The sequence below is a fragment of the Fistularia commersonii genome, chromosome 8 (genome assembly GCF_037954325.1).
Source record: "Fistularia commersonii isolate RoL2024-O1a breed Wild chromosome 8, RoL_Fcom_v1.0, whole genome shotgun sequence".
Taxonomy (NCBI): domain Eukaryota; kingdom Metazoa; phylum Chordata; class Actinopteri; order Syngnathiformes; family Fistulariidae; genus Fistularia; species Fistularia commersonii.
The window spans coordinates 9256636-9277291 of NC_141291.1; the positions used below are offsets into that span (position 1 = coordinate 9256636).

Here is a 20656-nt window from a genome sequence, read left to right on the forward strand (position 1 = left end):
GGACTCATCTCCAGATTGAAGGCTGCTTTCAACGATTGTGGCACAAGATCAGGTCAAATCCTATAACTGTCCATTTCATTGTCAGAAAATTGTAACACAGTTTGGATTTGCTGATTTAACACATCAACACTCGGACAAATCAAAAAGCAGGAGGGTTATATTACAGATATTAGATACATCAACCAAAAATTTGCGCGAATGTGTTATTTGACTCACTTGTCGCAAGAGAATATTACAGCTTCACTATGAATGTCACAGTCATTTTAACTGTTCATATCAACTGCAGCCCTAACATGTGGTTCAGCAACATTTACAACATCATGTAGAATATGATAATAACTCTCTTCCACCAAAACACTCTTCCATAAACATCTGAAGACTAGGATTTCATACAGCCATTTCCATCTTAATGACAGGGTGAGGGTTGTAATCGCAGATTTGAAAGTCCTCCGCACGGAAATCGTCAATGGTCTCCACTTTCCTCAGGATCTTCAGCTTGGGGAAAGGGCGGATCTCCCGCTGGAGCTGCAAATTTAGAAAGAAGATTGTGAAAACTGCATAATCATGCCTGCGAAGCGATTGGTTGCTGCAGCCTACCTGGACTTTAAGAGGGCTGATGTGGTTGTTGTAGATGTGAGCATCTCCTAGTGTGTGGACAAACTCGCCAGGCTGAAGGGGTAGAATGCATGATGTGAGCACCGAGTTTTCGCTGCTCTTGCAAATGATGTGAGGTGAGTATAAAAAGTGTCACCCATTATTCTAAGTACGGTATTTAATTTCTTGTTCTCCCAAAATATCTAAATGGCATTATTACAGCCTTCTCAAGATTGCTTTGCAACATTTTATTTTCTTTGAACATGAGAAGCAGAGAAAATCTGAAGCAGTCAGAATAGACGAGAACTTTTACCTTCAGTCCTGTGATGTGAGCAATCATGTATGTGAGAAGTGAATAGCTGGCAATGTTGAAAGGAACCCCTAAGCCCATGTCCCCGGAGCGCTGGTATAGCTGGCATGACAGCTCGCCTTCACAGACGTAGAACTGACAAAGTGCGTGGCATGGAGGCAGAGCCATGTGGGGCAGATCTAAAACACACCAACAGGCAGAAGTTTATATGCAACACTGAAAACTGTTAAGAAGAGCATCAACCCAGAGCTGAATGGTTTATTCACCTTTAGGATTCCATGCACACATGATGATTCGTCTGTCTTCTGGATTGTTTTTGATTGTCTCAATGACGTTGTGCAGCTGGTCAACACCTTGCCCAGTGTATTCTGTTGAGAGAAATCAGACCTTAAGCTACACTTCATTCATCGTTGAATTAGAAGAGTGGATTTTTTTCCCACCATCCCATTAACATACTACTGTCAGCAAAATCAAAGCTTTTTATTGTGATCCGTGGTCATGGAAAATAGAAGTGTGATGCTTAAAATTCCACCTTAATACCATAGTATTACTGAGGAGTATTCAGTGCTTTTCTGCAGACACTGTCAGAGCTGAATTGAATGTACAAGTTCTTTGTTATAAGTAAAGTATCAAAAAAACTCATTGTGCAGCCACACACCTTGTGTGACATGCTGTGGAAACACACAGGGTTTGGCCCTCTCTACTTCTTGCCAAACCATCATATATCCCAAAAATGTAATGCCAAATGCATGAAAACTTCAAGTATAAATTTCATGAAAAGTCCTTTCAATGACTGTTCAATTATTCCATTCATTGGTTAGTATGTTAATATTTGGTCGGCAAACTATACAAAAACAAGGGGCAGACCGCAGCATCCGTGGGTCCGCTAAAATGCTTTCTTTGATACGACAGCAAATGTCCCGCTACGCAAAGTAGGTATGTTGCCCATGCAGGATGTTTGGAGCAAGTCTCACGTGACATTCAAATGTTCAATAATCCTGGAATTCTATTTTTGCATGATCATCCTGCACTTCATTAACGGGGGCTGACAGAGCATTTGTAAGAAGGTTCAAAAACAAATAAGTAAATATAATAATTATTCCTGGGATCCTAGAGAACTCAGTTTGTGATTTTGCCTTACCTGTGTGCATATTTTTGTAGTCAGCACCAAAATGCCTCCACTGGAAGCCATACACAGGCCCCAGGTCACCCTGTTCTCTATCTGTGAATCCACACTTGTCCAGGAAGCTCCGGGAACCGTTTGCTTCCCAAATCTTTACCCCTTTCTCCAACAACTCATTGGAATTTGTCGAGCCCTGTGAAAACATACCACAATAAAACACATCAAATACTTCAATAGCAAACAGTACCAGCTGTTTGTTATCAGACCAAGTATGTTCACACATACAAGGAATTTGGCCTCGGTAGACAGATAGACCTCATATTGATATGAAAGCAAAATACTACTGAGCAACAACATTGTAAACGATACAAAATGCAAAGTGCAACATATGTTTGAGTAAGAGTAACTATAATGAAATAGTAAAGTTTAAGTAACAGCAAAATGGTTTCTCACCTTGATAAACCAGAGCATCTCTTCAAGGACTCCTCTCCAGAACACTCTCTTGGTCGTCAACAGTGGAAACTGATCTGAGAATGAAGCAAATAATGGGTGACCCGGCATGACGGTTTTATTTGGCTCCTAGACTTCTTAATTACAGTTTCTGAATTGTAATAAAACCCAATTCTGCCACATCATCTTGATTTACAACCACGTTTAATCCCACATTAGCCACTTTCGCAATGAATGAACTTTCAACAGTTCCGAGAACCTCTAACTCCTATACTGTGGCAAGGTCTGTTTACAACGCTGTAGGAAGTAGTATGACGTAGCGGTTGGTGATTGGCGGTTGCCTATTATCAGGCGCCTCTTGCCGCGCGCCATATGAAAGTGTAAACAAGTAGTGTTAGCTAACGGCGAAGCGGGTCAGGGAAAAAAAATCAGCACTTCGCTCCACTTGACAGTTCACGCGTATTATTCCCACCATGTAGAACATGAATGTTTTGACATCTTATCCGTGTCGTCTATCTCTTCTTCGCGGTGGTTTATTTTTGAGTGTGGCGCTAAAGGTAGACGTCCAAACCGCGGTCCCTTAATGCCGGTGGAATGTGTTGTTCTTCACATAAGCGGCTACAAACGTGGAGAAGTTGGAAGTCGAACGCTTACCCCGGAGGTTGTATCTGGTCTGGGCGCCGAACACGGAGAGGACTCCCGTCCCGGTCCGGTCTCCCCTCTGGCGACCGTGCAGAAGGATGGACTCGACCAGGTTCAGATAGCCCCTTTCATCGCAAAGAAAACCCGACATGCTTCCAGCGTGCTTCTCTGCCTTTTCGCCCTCCGGGTGGAGCGGCTTCCCCGGTTGAACGTCTGAATTAGCGGGCATATTGTCCGAAATATAAATATGTGTTTCAATTCCCAGACGGAGGGAAAAAGTTTCTGTTAGCGCTGTCAACAGAGTTCGCGCTTAAAACGGGAAAGGAAGTCACGTGTGACCGCAAGCCAATCGGGAGCCGAACCGTCTTCACGTTGTCGGAACCTCGCGAGAACTGCGAGAAGCATTCCCGCCCGTCTTTGTGAAAAAAACTTTGTCAGGACAGAAGGTGAGAAACGCTTTGTGTGAAATATTGTGAAAGAAAAAGATGATAGGATAGTGATATATAACAACATACTACCTTCAATACTAACAAAAAAGTACTTTGTGGTTTTTACTTTTAACATTTGTAAATGTACAGATCTTTTCAATGTTCTTGTCTTTATTTTCCTTCCTAAGTTTGAAAAATGTTGCAGGTTACTGGGTTAGGCTGGTGGGAGTCACAAGTGTGTGTGTGTGTGTGTGTGTGTGTGTGTGTGTGTGTGTGTGTGTGTGTGTGTGTGTGTGTGTGTGTGTGTGTGTGTGTGTGTGTGTGTGTTTGTGTTTGTGTTTGTGTGTGTGTGTGTGTGTGTGTAAGAGAGAGGGAGAGAGAGACCGAGCACAAGTGTGTTGAAAAACAGTTAAATCATGCATATGTGGACACAATTTCTGGGGAATATGTATAACACAAGGTAAATCTGTTGATAAAGGAAGGGAAGAAACCATTGCATCACAGGAAGGTATAGAGGGTGATATAAGTGTCTCCCCTATACAGGGTCGACATTCCTCCAATGAAGATTTAGTTCATTCCTGGCACTGCTGCTCAGTGTCTTAGAGTTTCTGCAGTCTCCCCCCTGAAGGAGCCCCAAAACAGAAACTCCACTCTAGAAATATTGCCTCTTAATTAACCAAAGAGAATAAGATGCAGGCTTGCCTGACAGTCGGCCCCATGTTTTATGCTGAAGTGACATATAAAGAATGAATCCACTCAGACAGTTCACTTATCCTGAATAAAGCTCACCACTCCAACACACACACACACACACACACACACACAAACACAGAGTCACGCTCCTATGGTCATTATTCAAAGCTTTAAGGTTTCTCAAAGTTTGTGCTGTTCTGTGGTTTGGAGGCAGAGCATGTGGTCATCTGGTAAAAACAATCACCTGAAGGAGAGTCCTACATCTGTTATTGCAAAAGAAAGTCATATTAGTCATCATTATGGGAAGTTTCACTTTTTTTTTCTCTCAAAGACTGCTAATGTCAATTATTTCAATTTAACATGCCAGGAAAACAAGGGGAAGAAAAACAAAAATACAAGTTAAATTAATGACATAAACCCTCAGAATCCACACTAGCTTTTGATTCAATTCACCACAAGATGTCGCCATTTTCACAGCTGAAAGTTATTCTAAAACGTAAGACAGAATAAAATGTAGTGTGTCCCTTTTGACATACAAACTAAAGCATACACTTGTTACCACGATGGGAAAGGCATAAAAGTGACTGAAACAAACCAGGCTTACATTTGCCAGAGACTGAAGAATGGGTAAAATGATAAAGGAACATCAGAGTGTAAAATGTGCTTTATTAGTATTTCTTATTGAAATGCTACAATTGTCACACATTGTAATCATTACAAGGATTGACCTTTTTTAATAGGGAAATAAAATATATCCATCATGCTTCCTGCTAAATGTAAACTGGTGCTTAACTTCATGACGATTGGTCCCCAGATGGAGAACAGCACATTTGGTTGTCAAGGCAACTGCTTTTGTCAAAAGGATCGTTTTGTCTTTATGAATGTACTCAGCAGGATCCCATTAGTATCTTTGAATTATTGGTTGTAAGTTTTATGACTGGAACATAATGACTACGTTTCTCAAGGTGGGTTAACAGTCTGTGTTATTGGCAAATCTCTTTCATCTAATTGTCTCAAACTTTCCCCAGATTCTTCCTCGGGTTAACCGTCATGCTGTAATTGCCACTGCTCAGGCGGACAGTAAGCCTGGGCTCCCTGCAGAGACCTGGCACTCACTGCCAGGGTCTTATCCAAGCTCTGAATTACGGGCCACAACAGGAGCATTAGTGTGAAAATGCTTTCATGCAAACAGAAACACCTTACAGTGGAATATGTTATGTTTGCAGGTTTGGGGAATTTTAACAACACCTCATCCATAATGTACATTTTACTCCCTTCTTCTCTGTTGTACGGTTTTGCAGGTCTGGAATGTACCACTGCTGCCCGCCATCAGGCTCAATCAATCTCTCTCTCTCTATGGTATAAAACTGTTGCTGAGGACATGCTTGAGCTGTGTAAATACAATACATCTACAAAGAAATTAATACTTAATACTGAGGGCCCTCATGCTCAATTTATTTGAAATTGCACTTAAATCTGCAGCAAATGGCATGTTGGAGCAGCAAAAAGGTTGCTGGTTCAATTCCAACAGGGTGTCTTCCCGTGTGGTGTGTCCATATTGTTCCAGTGTCAGCGTGGGTTACCTACAGGTTCTCCACTTTCCTCCAAAAACTTATGATTAAGGGAATTAATGCATAGTCTCTACATGATGTGTGAATGAGAGTGAATGGTTCTACATCACTATATGTGTCCTGTGATTGACTGGTGACCGATCCAGGGGGATGCCAGCCAGCTCTGAGCAAACAAGGCCCCCCAAACGAATGCTTTATTTCTACAATCTGCTTTGTGGTGATCGCATTGCATGAATATTAGCTGCAGGTTGCTGCAACACCGTCTTAATTATATACAGTTGACAATTTAGTGTCATTCATTAATGAGCCTCCGAAATGGACCTGCAGTGGTAGATCTGTGCCTCCACTTAATTTCACTTCATTTCGAGCCACCTAAATGGCAATTCCAAACATCAACAAAACAATAGTCAACATGCTAGTGCCCCCTCCTCCCATTCCAAACAACAAATGCATTTCACAAGATGAAAAATCCCTGATGTATCAGTCTCTTGACATGTGAAGAGAAAAAAATCCTGTGCTGTTTGTCAGAATGCTGTTTATGGGAAAATAGGCTGGATAAGATAACAAGCTTTATATACTCTATGGGAAAAACCTCAAAGAAAAAACTTCTCTTCCAACCAGTGTTTATGTTGTTTTGCTATTTTCGTATTGGGTACTTCAAAGTTAAATTGGGCGGATCCCTTTGGTGGTGCTGGGTATGTTACAGAATAATTTCGGTTGCCATTGTTCACATTGCAATATCTAAACATGGCGGCAGCATTGTAAATGTGGAATTCCTTGTGTGCTTTCTCAGTCCTGAGATAATCTGAGCCCACTGCTGAAAGCCTTGACCCAGCAAATGAGGCCATAACCTCTGAATGAAGACCAGCGGGAGCCTGGCTGTAAGATACCTGACCCTCAGCTGCTTTTTATCAGCTCACCACGATCTCTATCTGAGCCCTAATACCAGCCAGCTAGTCCAATTACAGCCCGTAGTAAAATAACAGTTTTGGGCCTTTTGGAACACAAGTAATTAGTTTCTTTATTATCCGAGGCTGGTCTGGAATATGATTTCTGCTGAATTTTGGTCAAACACAGGAGACTCAGGTTGGAGGCTCGCTTGTCACAAGAGGACAACAGTTCTGAGATGTTTTTCTTAAATATGCTGCATACAAGTCTCTGTTGAAAGACATGTATCACTTACCAGCTTGAGTTTTAAGACTCATGCTGGTAAGAGAGAGATTTCATTCTTTAGTGAGGCTATAACTTTTCTTTTGCATTATTTTGCAAATCTAAAACAAACTGCTGGTAACCTCCATGGCATTGGGTATTTGTAATGATGTATTATACTTTGGATATGGCATCACATAATATGATTCAACCTTTAATATAGAATGTACAGTACTGTAGACATTTGCCTCTGTCTGAATCCATTCTCAGCAGAACAAAGATGACGCCACCTGTTGATCCATTCAACCCAAATGTCATATATTAGAAAAATAACTTATGTCACTTCGGGTAGCAGCATGCTAAAAAATAATATAAAATATGAAAATAATATATGAATTAGGCCTGCGACTCTTGATGCGTTAATTTCGATTGTTTAGATTACAGAAATTACAGAAATGGAGCCTCGGGGCGGCACAGACCAGTGTCTCCCTGAGCCGGTTCCAAGCCCGGAGAAACAGGGTTGCGTCAGGAAGGGCATCCCGTGTAAAACCTTTGCCAAAACCAAACATGCAAATCAAATCTAATAATCTCATACTGGATTGGTCGAGGCCCGGGTTAACAACAACCGCCATTCGTACCGATGACCTACAAGGTACCAGTGAAAATTGGGCTACTGTGGGTCAAAGAAGGAGAGGAGGAAGGTGTGTTTGGAAGCAGAGGCTTAGGAGCAGGCTTTAAGTTGTACTATCATGCTACAGACAGGAAGAGAAATGGAGTAGGAGTTATCTTGAAGGAGGAGTTTGTTAGGAATGTTCTGGAGGTGAGAGTTGCCAGACAGCAGAGTATGGTGGTTTATAAGATGACTCTGGTAACAAGGAAGATCAAGAGGACAAAGGCAACACAGAGGACAAAGTGGTGAAAGCTGAAAGGGGGGAGTGTTGTATGGTTATCAGGGAGGAGTTGAAAAGGGCTCTGGGTGGTCAATGTGACTGGATGACTGGACAACTACAGCTAATGTTATCAGGGAGACAGGTAGGAGAGTACTTGGTTTATCATCTGGAAGGAAAGAAGATAAGGAGAATTGGTGGAATGAGGAAATGCAGGAGTATGTACAGTATGTATGGTTAGCAAAGATGAAGTGGGACACTGAAGGGATGGAAGAGAACAGGCAGGAGTACAGTGAAATACAGCGTAATGATAGAGGTAGCAAAGGCAAAAAAAAAGGGCGTACGATGACATATGCTCGGTTGGACAGTAAGGAGGGAGAGAATGATCGATAGTGGTTGGCGAAACAAGCGTGTAAAGCAGGTCCGGGGGATTAAGGATAGAGGGAAATCTATTGACAGATGCTAGAAGAGTGATGGGAATATGAAAAGAGTACTTTGAAGAGCTGATGAATGAGGAAAATGAAAGAGAGGCAAGGGTAGAAGAGGTGACTATTGTCGACCACAAAGTAGCAGAGATTAGTAAATGTGAGTGAGGAAGGCATTGCAAAGGATGAAGAGTGGAAAGCCAATTGGTCCTGATGATATACCTGTGGATGTACAGAAGTGTCTAGGAGAGGCAGTGGTCGAGTTTTTGACTAGATTATTCAGCAGGATCTTAGAGGGTGAGAAGATGCCTGAAGAATGGAGACAAAGTGTGATGGTGCCCATTTTTTTAAGAATAAGGGGGATGTGCACAATTGCAGCAACTATAGAGGGATAAAGTTGATGAGCCATACAATAAAGTTGTGGGAAAGAGTTGTGGAAACTAGACTGAGAGCAGAAGTCAGCATTTGTGAGCAGCGGTATGGCTTAATGCCTAGAAAGAGTACTACCAATGCAGTATTTGCTTTAAGAATGCTATAGAAAAGTGCAGGGAAGGCCAGAGTGTGTTGCATAGTGTTTTTGTAGACCTAGAAAAAGCATGTGACAGGGTGCCCAGAGAGGAGCTCTGGTATCGTATGTTGAAGTCTGGAGTAGCAGAGAAATATGCTAGACTGGTGCAGGACATGTATGCTAGCTGTGAGAGGTGTGCTGTAGGGGTAACAAAGAAGTTCAAGGTAGAGGTGGGACTCCATCAGGGATCAGCTCTGAGCCCCCTTTTTTGCAGTGGTGATGTACAGGCTGACAGATGAGGTTAGACAGGAATCTCCATGGACCATAATGTTTGCAGATGACATTGTGATCTGTAGTGAGAGCAGGAAGCAGGTTGAGGAAAATCTAGAGAGGTGGAGGTATGCTCTGGAAAGGTGAGGAATGAAAGTTAGTCGCAGCAAGACAGAGTATATGTGTGTGAATGAGAGGAACTCAGGTGGAACGGTGAGGCTCAAGAGAGTGGAGGTCTGGAAGTTGTAGGATTTCAGGTACTTGGGGTCAACGGTCCAGAGCAACTGGACTGTTGAGTGTGGAAAAGAGGTGAAGAGATGCTTTCAAGCAGCTTGGAATGGGTGGAGAAAAGTGTCAGGGGTTCTGTACGATAGAAGACTATCAGCCAGAATGAAAGGAGAAGTGGTGAAAAGACAGTGGTGAGACCAGCAGTGCTGGAAAGGTTATTAGTGTACAACTTCCAGGGGAAAGATTTCACCGACGGACAGGGGAAGTGAGACAGCACAGGCTGGAGGAAAATTAAATTAGACTTCGAGTGGGGGAAGTTAAAAAAAAAGAACAAAACACTTTTCTCTGCGCTTTATGAGGGGAGGAGTTTCAATGTCTAGCATGTCTAGCTAGCATGATGGTCACTAATGTTAACTTTGTATGGGTGCGCAGCTGGTACTGTTAACTGTCAGCAGTTGACATTAGCTTATTAGCACGTCTGTTAGCAATAGCAACAGTATGTTCCAGTACAGTAACAGTTGCAATAGCGCCCAACACCCGAATATATGTCAGGTGTTAATAAATACAAATATTCATTATCTAAGCCATTGGCTACACTAGCAATTAGTTTTCACTTGTTCCAAAGACGACAGTCTTTATTTCCAACGTGTACACTGCTACCACATCATAGCTAAAGGCCGGAATTATCTCAAACTGGAGGCTATATACAGATAATGGACATGCCATCATGACGTGGAGATGGGTTAGGTTCGGATATTGTTCACATACTTCAGAAATGCAATTTCCTCACCTCGGTTGACTTATCCGAAATACTTGTTGTATCTTTCAGGCTCGAGGTGCTTTTCAACTGATGTGCAATTTGCGTGATTTCCCTGGAAAGGAAATTCTGAATTGCACAGAAAGACTGACTTCAGGAGGACCACGTCAGTGCACCACGACCTAGTGGCACTCACTTGTACTGTTAACAACCAGAGCAGCTCAAGCTAATTGCTTTGGCGTTCCTCATTAATCTGGAAGGACTGAAAGGCAGCTGCATCCTGCCTTTGATCAATGATCTGCGTCTGCAGGCCTGCAGCACTGTGCACGCACAAACTGTTGGAATTATCAGTGCACCTGGTGCAGATGAGGGAAGTCACTGAAATGTTACTGTATATTCAATTAACTGAGGTCAGACCTGGTTGCCGTTGGGAATAACTGTTTGGGTGGGAAAAAGGGGAATGAGACGTTACTGTTTTTATTGTGTTAATGTAAGAAATCACCGTCTTACTAGTTGAACGTTAATTACTTGAGGATTCTGGGATGTATTGCTGTTAGCCCGTCTCACAGCTAAATGAATGAATGCCATTGTCAACATTCAAACACTTATTTATCCCAACGCAGTGCAATGAAAGGCCACAATCTTTGTACAGCTCACAAAAGTATTTGGACCATTTTTGTTAATTTCCTGATTCTTTCTAATAATTTTCTGTAACCATGTTTCATTTTTACAGCTTTAACATTTTAAGTCTTTGTATTTATATTAATCAATTGATAGAATACGCATTTCCGAAACCGAACGCACCATTAATCAGCGTGAGCATGATTTATCTCTGCCAGTGAGGCAATTACATGTAAAGATGTAAAAACAGAAATAGTTCTGAAATGTCACTGTGTCTGCGTCGTGCCCCTCACCCTCCTGAAGCATTCAAAATTAGCTTTAATGGATACCAGATTGTCTGACGAGGACGCAACTGACATCGATACCCAGTTAGCGAACCCTCATCGCCTGCCGGATGACTGCAGCGGCATGCAGGAAGAAAGCAGCAGAGGTTCAAGGTATGTTGCACAACATACCTTGAGAAAAATGAACATTGGTAAAAACAGATGAAGAAATTTGATATGGCATGTATAGGGTTCGTGTCACTGCAGCAACTAGTCACATTTCTGGAGAGAAGCAAATCACTGTTAGCATGGAATACAGTCTTTGGTGTAGTTGTACATTTTATGATCACCCAGAGCCTTGTGGGTTGGCCTCGCATTGTGATATATTAAACCCATCAACCATTAAATTGATAATATGACCGGAAAAAAGTAGCTCCGTTGTCAAATTGAAATTTCTTTGCAGTTGTGTTGTGTCTAGGGAAAAAGGATTACATACATTGGAATATGTCACATGGGTTCTTTCAGAGGAATGACTACATTATGCTTATGGAACAGTCAATAAGCTCAGTTTTAACGCTGGACCTTTGGATAATCAGTCTTTGGTGGTTTCATCTAATGACAGGTCATTATACTGCGGTTAGTTTGTTGATTAGGCTTGTATTTCCAAGTAAATACAGCCCATTGCTTAGCCAAAGACCATGTGGCTTGCGACTTTGACCCCAGACAGGCTTTTATTTTGAAAGAACTACCGGAAGTAGATGTGCCTAACTCGAGGTGTTTTGCCAGAGCCAGGACCCAGAGCCGCGGAACATCCCGTCAGAATCCTGCTGGACCACAGCGCGGCGGCGATGGGAGTTTACGCGTAGTTTTGTTCCGTTCCGTTACTTCTCGGTGCTTTTTTTCGTTTGTCTTGAATTTTATTTGTATTTGATCTCCACCCCCCGTGACCCCTTTTCTTTTTTTTTTGTTTGCTTCGAACTTTCCCACTGGATGCTGAGATGCGCAAAAAGTGACAGGGGTCCTCATCTCTCCTTCAGTCCTCACCAAGTTACACAACGCCATGAAAGGTAGGAGTCCTCTCTGCTGGTCCTGGATTCCTGGTCCAACTTTGTTTTCTGCAGCTATTTGATCTGAACTTAATTCAGCATGACTTTAGCTCAGTGTTTGCCACATCTGGACGACATTATGATGCTGGGAATACTCTGAACTTTTCTTTCCCCTCCATACATTTGCATCCCATTGATAAACTTAATGTTATTTGCACCAGCCTGCTTATTGATGGATTTGCCATACCCGTGAGTCGATCGCGGCCAAAAGTGTTTTCATGACCTGTGAGGATGACCGGCATTCCACAGGCTTACAAGATATCATTGCACTTATGTTGCGTTCAAAGTGTTTGTGGTGTATTTGGCATTTATCACCAGCCAGGCTCACAGAGAATTTGACATCACTGTGAGTTCACCGGCGCAAACACAGCCACGCTGCTCGAATCCCCACCACCAGCGAAACCACCACCACCGTCACTCACAATCACCCACTCAGCTCATCCCTCTCTGTATCTGCCCCACCACCCCGACCCCACTTACCCACGGTGCCCCCTCCAGTCCCATCTGTTTGCCATTACCTCTGATGTTGGTGTGTTCTGCTCGGGGCTCCTGCGCAGCACTGCAGAGTGTAATTAGGGTTTACTGTCAACAACCCAGAGAAACTGCAGCCTGTGGCTTTTATGGCTCTGGACCTCCTATCTCTACACAAACACTGCCTGGAGATGATACTCCGCTATCTCCAGCCTAAGTGTCGCTGGATGCCTCCGCTTTGCCAAGCACATTTGATCGTATGCATGGATGTAACATTATTAATCTGTTCAGGCGTCCTTTTGGTGTTTGTGTTTTTCTTGCTCGCATTCCTATTGACTGCATTAAACACTGTACACCTCCAGTTGCGTGCGCATCACCTATTCATGTCACATGTTTCTGATTATGTCACGCAGACGACTTTGCAGACGAGGAGGAAGTACAGTCTTTTGGCTACAAGAGGTTCGGTGAGTAGATCTTGACTTGTTTCCTTTTCCAAAGGACAGTAAACCCATTAGGCTTCAGTTTTTATAAGCTGTGCTGCTGTGGGATTAAACCTAAACCGCCCCTCATATACCATATTACCTGAATATCCTGCAAGTGTTGAAGGCTCGAATTGATTTATTTATCTTTTCTGTGAAAGCAGATTAAAAGCAGCCGGTAATGGATGCCAACTTTGTTGAATGCTATCGTTGGAGAAAAACGTCTAGTTTTGTACGATAATTTCATGGCTATGATTTTGTATTCACAAACCAAAAGCAGCTCGTCGGAGTTGTTTTGCTTTCGCGAACATTTGTGAATCGCCTCAGTTATGAAATAGATTTTGTTTGTTTGTCAAGTTTTGCCAGGGATTTTGTTCCATAGCTGCCACACTTCAGTAGTAGTTTCGGTTTACATTTAAATGTGTGTGACAGCGCGTTGGAACCGGTTCGCTGCAGGCCCGTCGACCGCTGACAGAGCTCTCCAGATCAAGGAGTTACAGTTTCCACGCTTTTTATCCATTTAAACCCAGTTGTTTGAAAACACCGGCTCCTGCAAACAACACCACGACCCAGAAATAAAAGTCTCTCGGTTTGAAATTGTTGTTGACATCCACGTCTCTGTTCCCCACAAAAAAACAAGACGCAGACATTCACATAGAGTTCACACACACGTGTACACATGCAGAGCATTGCGGTTTCGTTTAAAGTCCCCCTTTTGTCAAAATGTTCCTTTACTATTCCTAAACCTGCTGAGAGATTGATTTGAAGGCTGTTTTCATAATTATTGATTATAGCACAATTTCTCTGCGCTTCTTGAGAATGGGGTTTTAAATGGCCACTTGTGGGATTCAATCAAACTGACATAAACAAATAATCATAAACATCCCTCGCTTGTGCTGTTTTGTTCACGGAATAAATGGGCAAACAGGAGCGGTGGAATCCGGTGTTGATTTGTGGAGTGAGTAAGTGTTTGAGTGACGCTTGAGTGACGCTCCCCATCGCACACGGCACCCACCCGTGACGCTACAGAAGGGCGGAGCTTGGAAGGATAGATATCCAGTGGTTACCCAGTAATCTGCTGATACCGTAAAGGCAATATCACGAGCTGCATCAGGGTTTGTTTTTTTTTTAATTAGTTGATCTATTATTAATAGTTTTTGTTGAAATCTTGAATTTCTTCTCTTGAAGGCGTTTCTCCGCCCATCCGAGAGGCTTCTTCAATTCATTACTGATAATTATATGTTACTGCTAATTATTAGTATCTACTTGTTCTCCACATACTGGGTGGCTGCAAACTGCATCTTGATGACATTAAAAAACCCAAATGAGCACATGAAACCTGACAAATAGAGTGCTCTCATGTAAGACGCACAGCTCGTGTTCAGCTACCAACATTTTGATCCGTTTTGATTTATTGAGGTGTTAATGCTTGTCGAAATAATGATTCATCTGCTGACAAGCACCGTACGCATCTACCTTTGTTGAAAGATCGGAGGTCTGGGATTGAGTGTTTGACATCAGGTCGTCCGCCGAGCCCAGACAAGATGTTTTTCGGCAGGATGCGGTCGCCTTCTATGGCACATAAAGCAAGCGTGCAAGCGGATTCCTCAAAACCCGGCGTGCTCTTTTGATCCGGGTCATTTGCAGGGGATGCAGCGGGACAGACTTGTACTTCCTGCAAAGAGGGAGCGATGAATCGATATAATTTGTGTGAACTGACCCTTTAGAATGAGCTCTCCTGTGACACTTTCTTGTTTTTTCAACAGGACATATATCATCGTGCACACACTTGAGCGTGCGCTCTATCTTTGATCTGTTGACTCAATAGGGGTTTGGAATAGACTGTTTTTTTTTTTTTTTTACTCTGAGTCATTCACACAAAGCCTGGCCGGCCAGCGGCGTGGCGGATGACATTGTTTAACAATTCAAACTGTGCTAAAATGCAGTCCCTTTCATCCGTGTCATCCGAGTAGGAGCATCCTGTTTGCCTTTCTCCGTGCACACGTGCAAAATCCACTCATGGGTTAGATTAGCGAGCGACAGGGAGGGGAGTCAACTTTTAACTTTATTCAAATGAACTTTTGACATTTGGAGGAGTAGGAAGAGAGCTGTTGTTGTTCTTCCGAGGAACGAGGCAGCTGGCTGGAGGGCCAGACTCGGAGGGGCCGGCGCACCACCCCAGAGACCTCATTGTGCAAGAGAGCCGCATTGATGCAAACCGTCATTCCTCCACTATTAGTGTTATAATCACGGTACTTATTATGGAAACAAACAAAAAGTTCCTCCTTTGCACGTTTTATTTCTTTCTCCCAGGAGATGCGTCACCGGGGGGTCATTCTGACGCGTTGCAAATCCATGCCCTGGTCGTGAAGCCACCAGTGACGGCAATTTTTTTTTTTTTTTCTTAGCTCGGCTACGCACAAACTCTCACACTATACAACAAGTCACAAGTTTCTCCAGTCCAGACCATCCATCATATCTCTGATAACACTTTAAACACTTTAAAAATACAGTTTCCAAACTTTTGTGGTGTATCTCCTTTCGTATCTGACATCAAAAGATTCAACTGTTGTACTTCAAGTACTTGCCATTTTGCATTTTAGACATTCTTTGTTTTCTGTGTTTCGAGTCTGATCCGCATCTTTAATTCAATTATCTATGCATGTGAAGGACTAACTGTGGATACATGAAGCTAAAATTCCTATTACAATGAAAATATACCCTCCTTCGGCATTTCGTGAACAAAATATCATGATAATTGCCATTAAATGGTGAGAGCTGAAGAGATGTTTCCTGTTAGTAGGATTCAAGATTTCTATTTAAACTGTGATGCTAGGATTGAAGAGACAACCTGCACTTTGCACCTGGAGAAAACATGACTTACTAACTTTATTATTTATTGAGGTAAAAAAAAACTCAAGGGACCCCCCCCCCCCCCCCCCCACACACACACACACACACAAACACATCCATAAAATTGTTCTCGATCATATCAAATGCCATGTTGGGAGCACACCTCTATGATTGATCTTCACACAAACAAACTTGCACCAACATGCATACAAGTGTGAAATCATGCGTACATGCGTGCACACACGCACAAGTATACACACTCACACACGCACACAGGCTTTCTTGCACTGAGTGAAGTCATATGGTAATTCCATCTCCCTGCCTGCCAAGTTGAAGTCCAGCCAGAATAGCTTCCACAGTGCTGGAGCTTTACATATATTTATTTTTCTACAGGGAATTGACATACGAATGCTATCAAGGAAAAGACAAAATTTGAGCTTTGGCTGAACCTGGACTGTTTTTGTAGAGATCGCACGACGACTGGACATTTGTGGCTTGCTATTACCAATCGTCTGTTTCAAAGGATGACCCTAAAACCAGAAAATCCTGTTACAATGGGTAAAAATACATTCTATATATCAATCAATCTATCAGTCTGTCAGTCTATATCTATGTCTATATCAATAGCTATATATATGCTTTACTTGCACTTACACATATGTAATGATTTGGCCCGATTCAAATTCAATTAAGTAACTGTTTTAACAAATAGATTAATTTAGAAATAAACTGTCTAACTTTGTATAGGCTGTTTATACAACTGCTGGGTGTTTAGAAACAAGTGCGGTTTAAAAATATGAATACATAGATCACTCCTCCCATTGGTTCAGAAGACAATGAATCCCCACTTAAAGAAGTCATAGCTAATAACTGGTTATCTAACTATTTCAGTGAACTGGTTGTAATTACCATGACAACTGGAGGACAAGTGTTAATAGTAGGTATAGCAAGTCATTTAGATGGAATTTTTCCAAATAGAGAAACAAGATTAAATGAGTTAATTCACCTGCCAGTTCACAAAGAGATGAAATGGAAACTAGGCCAGGCAACCTGTAGGTGCGCTCAGCCGATCTCTTTACACACCCTGCTGTGCATGTAAGCGCAGTTTTTATAATGATGGCCTGCAATTCAGAGCACCCTGACACCTGTATTGTGCTATAATCTGTAGGATTAATAATCAGGGACATATTGGTTTCCAGGTGCGTGTCCGAGCCGGTCATTGAATAATGGAGGCCTTGTTGCTCCGTGCATCGGCTCGCCCAGGGATACACACTGATTCCCTCATGCATGGATTGAGAACAGTCAGCTCAGGAGGTTTATGGCCAAGGTGGAACTCCGAGCGCTCTGATCTATTTCCTGTACTTATTGTGGTTGTTGTACGAGGCCTTGAGAGTTTCTTGAGTTGAGCTTGCTTTTGGGGTGTCTGTGTCTAAAAGCAGCTGTGTCAGCATGCCTGGGCTTCGTTTAGTCCAGTGGGCTTCTCTGTCAAAACACGCCGTCCGGCCTCCCAACCAGCTGTAGATGCGGTCATAATGACACCTCAACCATCACCTCATCCATCCCGGGTAACAGAGACTCAAACACAATTACGCTAACATTCATGCAGAGGTTTGACAGACTGACACGCTCATTGCATGCTGTCATGTGATGTTTAGCAGTCAGAAAATGCTCTGCTCTTTGCTGTGGTTTTGGATCCTTCTTTTACAGCCCTGGGATGTGTTCTTTCCCGCCTCTGCTGTTTATAAACGTCTTTTTGAAAAAAGTTTCATTTACAACTGTGTCTACCGTCTAATTCTTTAAACTGTTGACAGACTCGATGGCGTGCACAGCTACACTTGACTTTTTATCATTAGTACTGGCTGTCCTTGCAGAAAGCAGGTCAAGGATCTGAGACTCTTTTTGTGTAATTATTTTGACTGGAGCGCTTATAAATGTTCCCAGCAGTCTGCATCGGAGGTCTTTACAATTGAGTTGCTTGGGTTGTTTTGTCGCGATGCAGTGCCAGCAGCCCCACTGACCCAGATTATTGTCACTTAAGCTCAACCGTCCTTCGAGAATGCAAAGCAGAAGCATTGTGGAGGTAGTTGTAACTTCCAGGAAGATTTATTATTATTTATAATTGAATCTAATTTAATGTAATTTTAATTAAATCAAATTTAATTTAATTTAATTTAATTTAATTTGATTTTAATTTATTTTATTTTATTTTATTTTACTTTTTTTTTTTTTTTATCATTCTATCGCTGACATTATTGCTGAAGCCCGTGAAAGAGACTTAAGTGACGTGCACTTTTTCAAAATTGGCATAGTTTTGGCTCACATTGGGCTCAAGTGCTGCCATCAGATTTGAGGTGTGGTTAATGCTTTTGTTAATGATTGTCGAGTAGCCATTCCCAATTTAGTTGTTTTGGTTGTTGTTAAACTGCAAGGTGTGAAAGCACTATATATATGGCGACCATTTACTGTTCATTAGTTAGTGTTGTAAATGTTTAGGTGTTTCATCGTGCAAATGTCCAAATCAGTGCCACTGAGTTTTACCATAAATCCTAGTGGCGATGCTCTCGGCCTAAGAGGTCTTCTTGCAGAAGCTCCGGTCACAATAAGGGTCAACCTGACCTGAACCGGCGTCAGGTCACTCACCTGTCTGCAGCCACAGTTATAGAAAACAGATAGAGATTGAGAAGCACACACACAGATCATCTGCTTTGTGTTAAAATGCAAGCATAAGGCAACACGGAAGCCTTTACTCAAGGTCAGCGTTCCGTTGTTGTTGGCACGCTGGCTGAATGGAGCAATTCAAGAGAAAACATTGTTAAACTGAAAAGCACCAAATGTGTTTTTAAAACTTTTTTTTTCTTTACAAACGTTTTTTTTTTTTTTTTGTTTGTTTTTTTGCCACATTTCTCCCCCCGAAATCCCAAAGTTTTAATAAGTTCTAACACCTTTTCTGAATTAACTGTGGTGTGCCGCCACCCGCCTGTTTCGAGTTTAGTAATTAATCTTTATTTGGTATAGGAACAGATGTTTGGAATCAGGAGGCAAGGCCGTGCAATATAACACATTTGTGCGTTTTTGCGTTTTTTCTACATTCCTTACTTTTTCATCTTGTATTTTCTGAAAAGTCTTAAATTCCACCATGCACCTCAGAGAATTAAATTAGATGTAAAGAAAAGGAAAATAAGGCTAAATAGATACGTAAGGGGTAAACAGTTATGCTTCCTAAAAAGGGAGACAAAATCAAAAAAGCGATCAAACATATTCCGCTCGGTCTCAGCCAGTGCTTTGCAGAGGCTAAGCCACATCTCAGCGTCGGGATTAAATCTTGTTTTATCTATGCGAGTGGGAGCTGCCGCCCCAAAGATTTGGAGCAGAGAAGATTAAAAGGCCAGATCTCAGCATATAAACAAAATAACGACATTGGATCAGAGATCAGCTCGTATCTGGTTTTGGGGGGGAAAGACTCAACGCCGCTACGTGGACAGGAGGAGCGATACGACCAAGATGTTGAATGAGAAACAAGCTCATGGCTGACGGAGGAGGCATTTTGTCCTGCGAGATGGGCAGGGGGAGAAGAAGAAGTGGGAGAAGGTGGAGGAGATGCAGCTGCTTAAAGTTAAAGTTGAATGGATGGATTTATGGGGGCTGTTTTGTGAGGAGATAAGATGGGACTGTGTGTGTGTGTGGGAGTGTGTGTGATGGCACTGGACAAAGTTGTAACTGTAAAGGGTCCGGCTGGAATGATTCATCTAAAGTACAAATGAGGCACCTTTTGACTTAAAGGTGCCTAGTTTGTACTTAAGATGAATGAAGGAGAATGTGCACATCATGACACCAATGGACTTCTATTATTTTTACCCCAGATTTTCCTCCAGACGTCGAGACGCGGCTATCTCTGTAATTATTCACTCATTTTCAGGCTTCGTGCCAGTGAACTGTCTGCAAGTGAGTTGGACAATTTTGCATTTTCTGCAATTGCACTTCGTAAATGTATCACAGTATCATCACTGTAGTGGATTAACTCAGGATGTGATGTGAAAAAATCCAGAGCTCAGTCATCATGTCAGGACAGTTGGACCATGTTGGTGTGATTTACTTTGTATCGTGCTGCTTTATTGAGCCCCGGTTGCAGGTTCTCATGTGGACTTTCTAATATAGATAGTATTGAACATGATAGTAAATGAACATTCATTCATTCATTATCTGTAAGGCTAATCTTGCAGTCGGGGTTGGGGGATCACCGGGCGGAGGTGGGGTTCACCCTGGGAAATTCAAGGTCTCCAATGAAGCTTATGCGTTGAGAATATGGAGACTCCACACAGAATGGCACCTCCATGTCAGAATCCAACCGGAGACCCTCTTGATGTGGGGCAGAGGCGCTAACTGTACTCTTCCACACTTTTCAGTGTCAACCTTAACAAGTAATACCTCTTCGACATAGCAGTGACCTGCCGTTGGGTCGTAGTCCTCCCGGCGGCACGTTCATTTTAACACGTTAGATCAGAGTAGCTCACTGCTCTTCAAGCATCGAGCAGCAGCAGGAATTTTCGGATAGATTTAGCAGCATTTTGCATTCAGTTCAGAGAAATCCACTAAACCTGCATCCAACTTTCCACCCTCCACCCTCCTTCTTCTGTTTACCTTCATTACACTGAATACAACAGCAGTAACACGACCCTGCGGTTGAGATGCGAAGAGCAGGTGTTGCTCTGTCATGTTTTTGGCCAGACCACCACATGTGCTGGTAGTTAGCTGCTATTTTCAAACCGGCCTGTGATCATATGAATGTCAGTGACTTTTCCGTCTCACCTCTCCAGAGTGAGGAAAAGCA

The 20656-nt window shown here is 42.5% G+C and overlaps 2 protein-coding genes across 3 annotated transcripts in view; one reads left to right on the top strand and one right to left on the bottom strand.

Moving 5' to 3' along the window:
- Nucleotides 1-116: 116 nt before the first annotated feature.
- On the bottom strand, nt 117-3423 carry tyms (thymidylate synthetase). Its single transcript, XM_086150331.1, has 7 exons — nt 3132-3423; nt 2481-2554; nt 2046-2220; nt 1171-1272; nt 908-1083; nt 598-669; nt 117-525 (listed from the first exon to the last, which is right to left on the bottom strand). The coding sequence occupies exons 1-7, from the start codon at nt 3346-3348 to the stop codon at nt 388-390; spliced, it is 954 nt and encodes a 317-aa protein (XP_086006457.1). The 5' UTR covers nt 3349-3423; the 3' UTR covers nt 117-387.
- Nucleotides 3424-11737: 8314 nt separating this feature from the next.
- LOC147231851 (collectin-12-like) overlaps nt 11738-20656 on the top strand; it is a 31122-nt gene continuing 22203 nt past the window's right edge. For both annotated transcript variants that reach the window (XM_086151032.1, XM_086151033.1), the window contains exons 1-2: nt 11738-11986; nt 12910-12960. In XM_086151032.1, the coding sequence (XP_086007158.1) occupies nt 11980-11986; nt 12910-12960 (58 nt within the window). In that variant the 5' untranslated portion in view covers nt 11738-11979. The remainder of the gene's footprint in view (nt 11987-12909; nt 12961-20656) is intronic.

What these genes read in the sequence shown, in the direction of transcription:
- tyms (XM_086150331.1), bottom strand. Translation starts at nt 3,348, where the DNA reads ATGCCCGCTAATTCAGACGTTCAACCGGGGAAGCCGCTCCACCCGGAG. An exon ending in CTACAAAAATATGCACACAG is followed by an intron (nt 1,273 to 2,045) that starts GTAAGGCAAAAT and finishes TTCTCTCAACAG; the next exon opens with AATACACTGGGCAAGGTGTT. An exon ending in TCAGCCCTCTTAAAGTCCAG is followed by an intron (nt 526 to 597) that starts GTAGGCTGCAGC and finishes CTAAATTTGCAG; the next exon opens with CTCCAGCGGGAGATCCGCCC.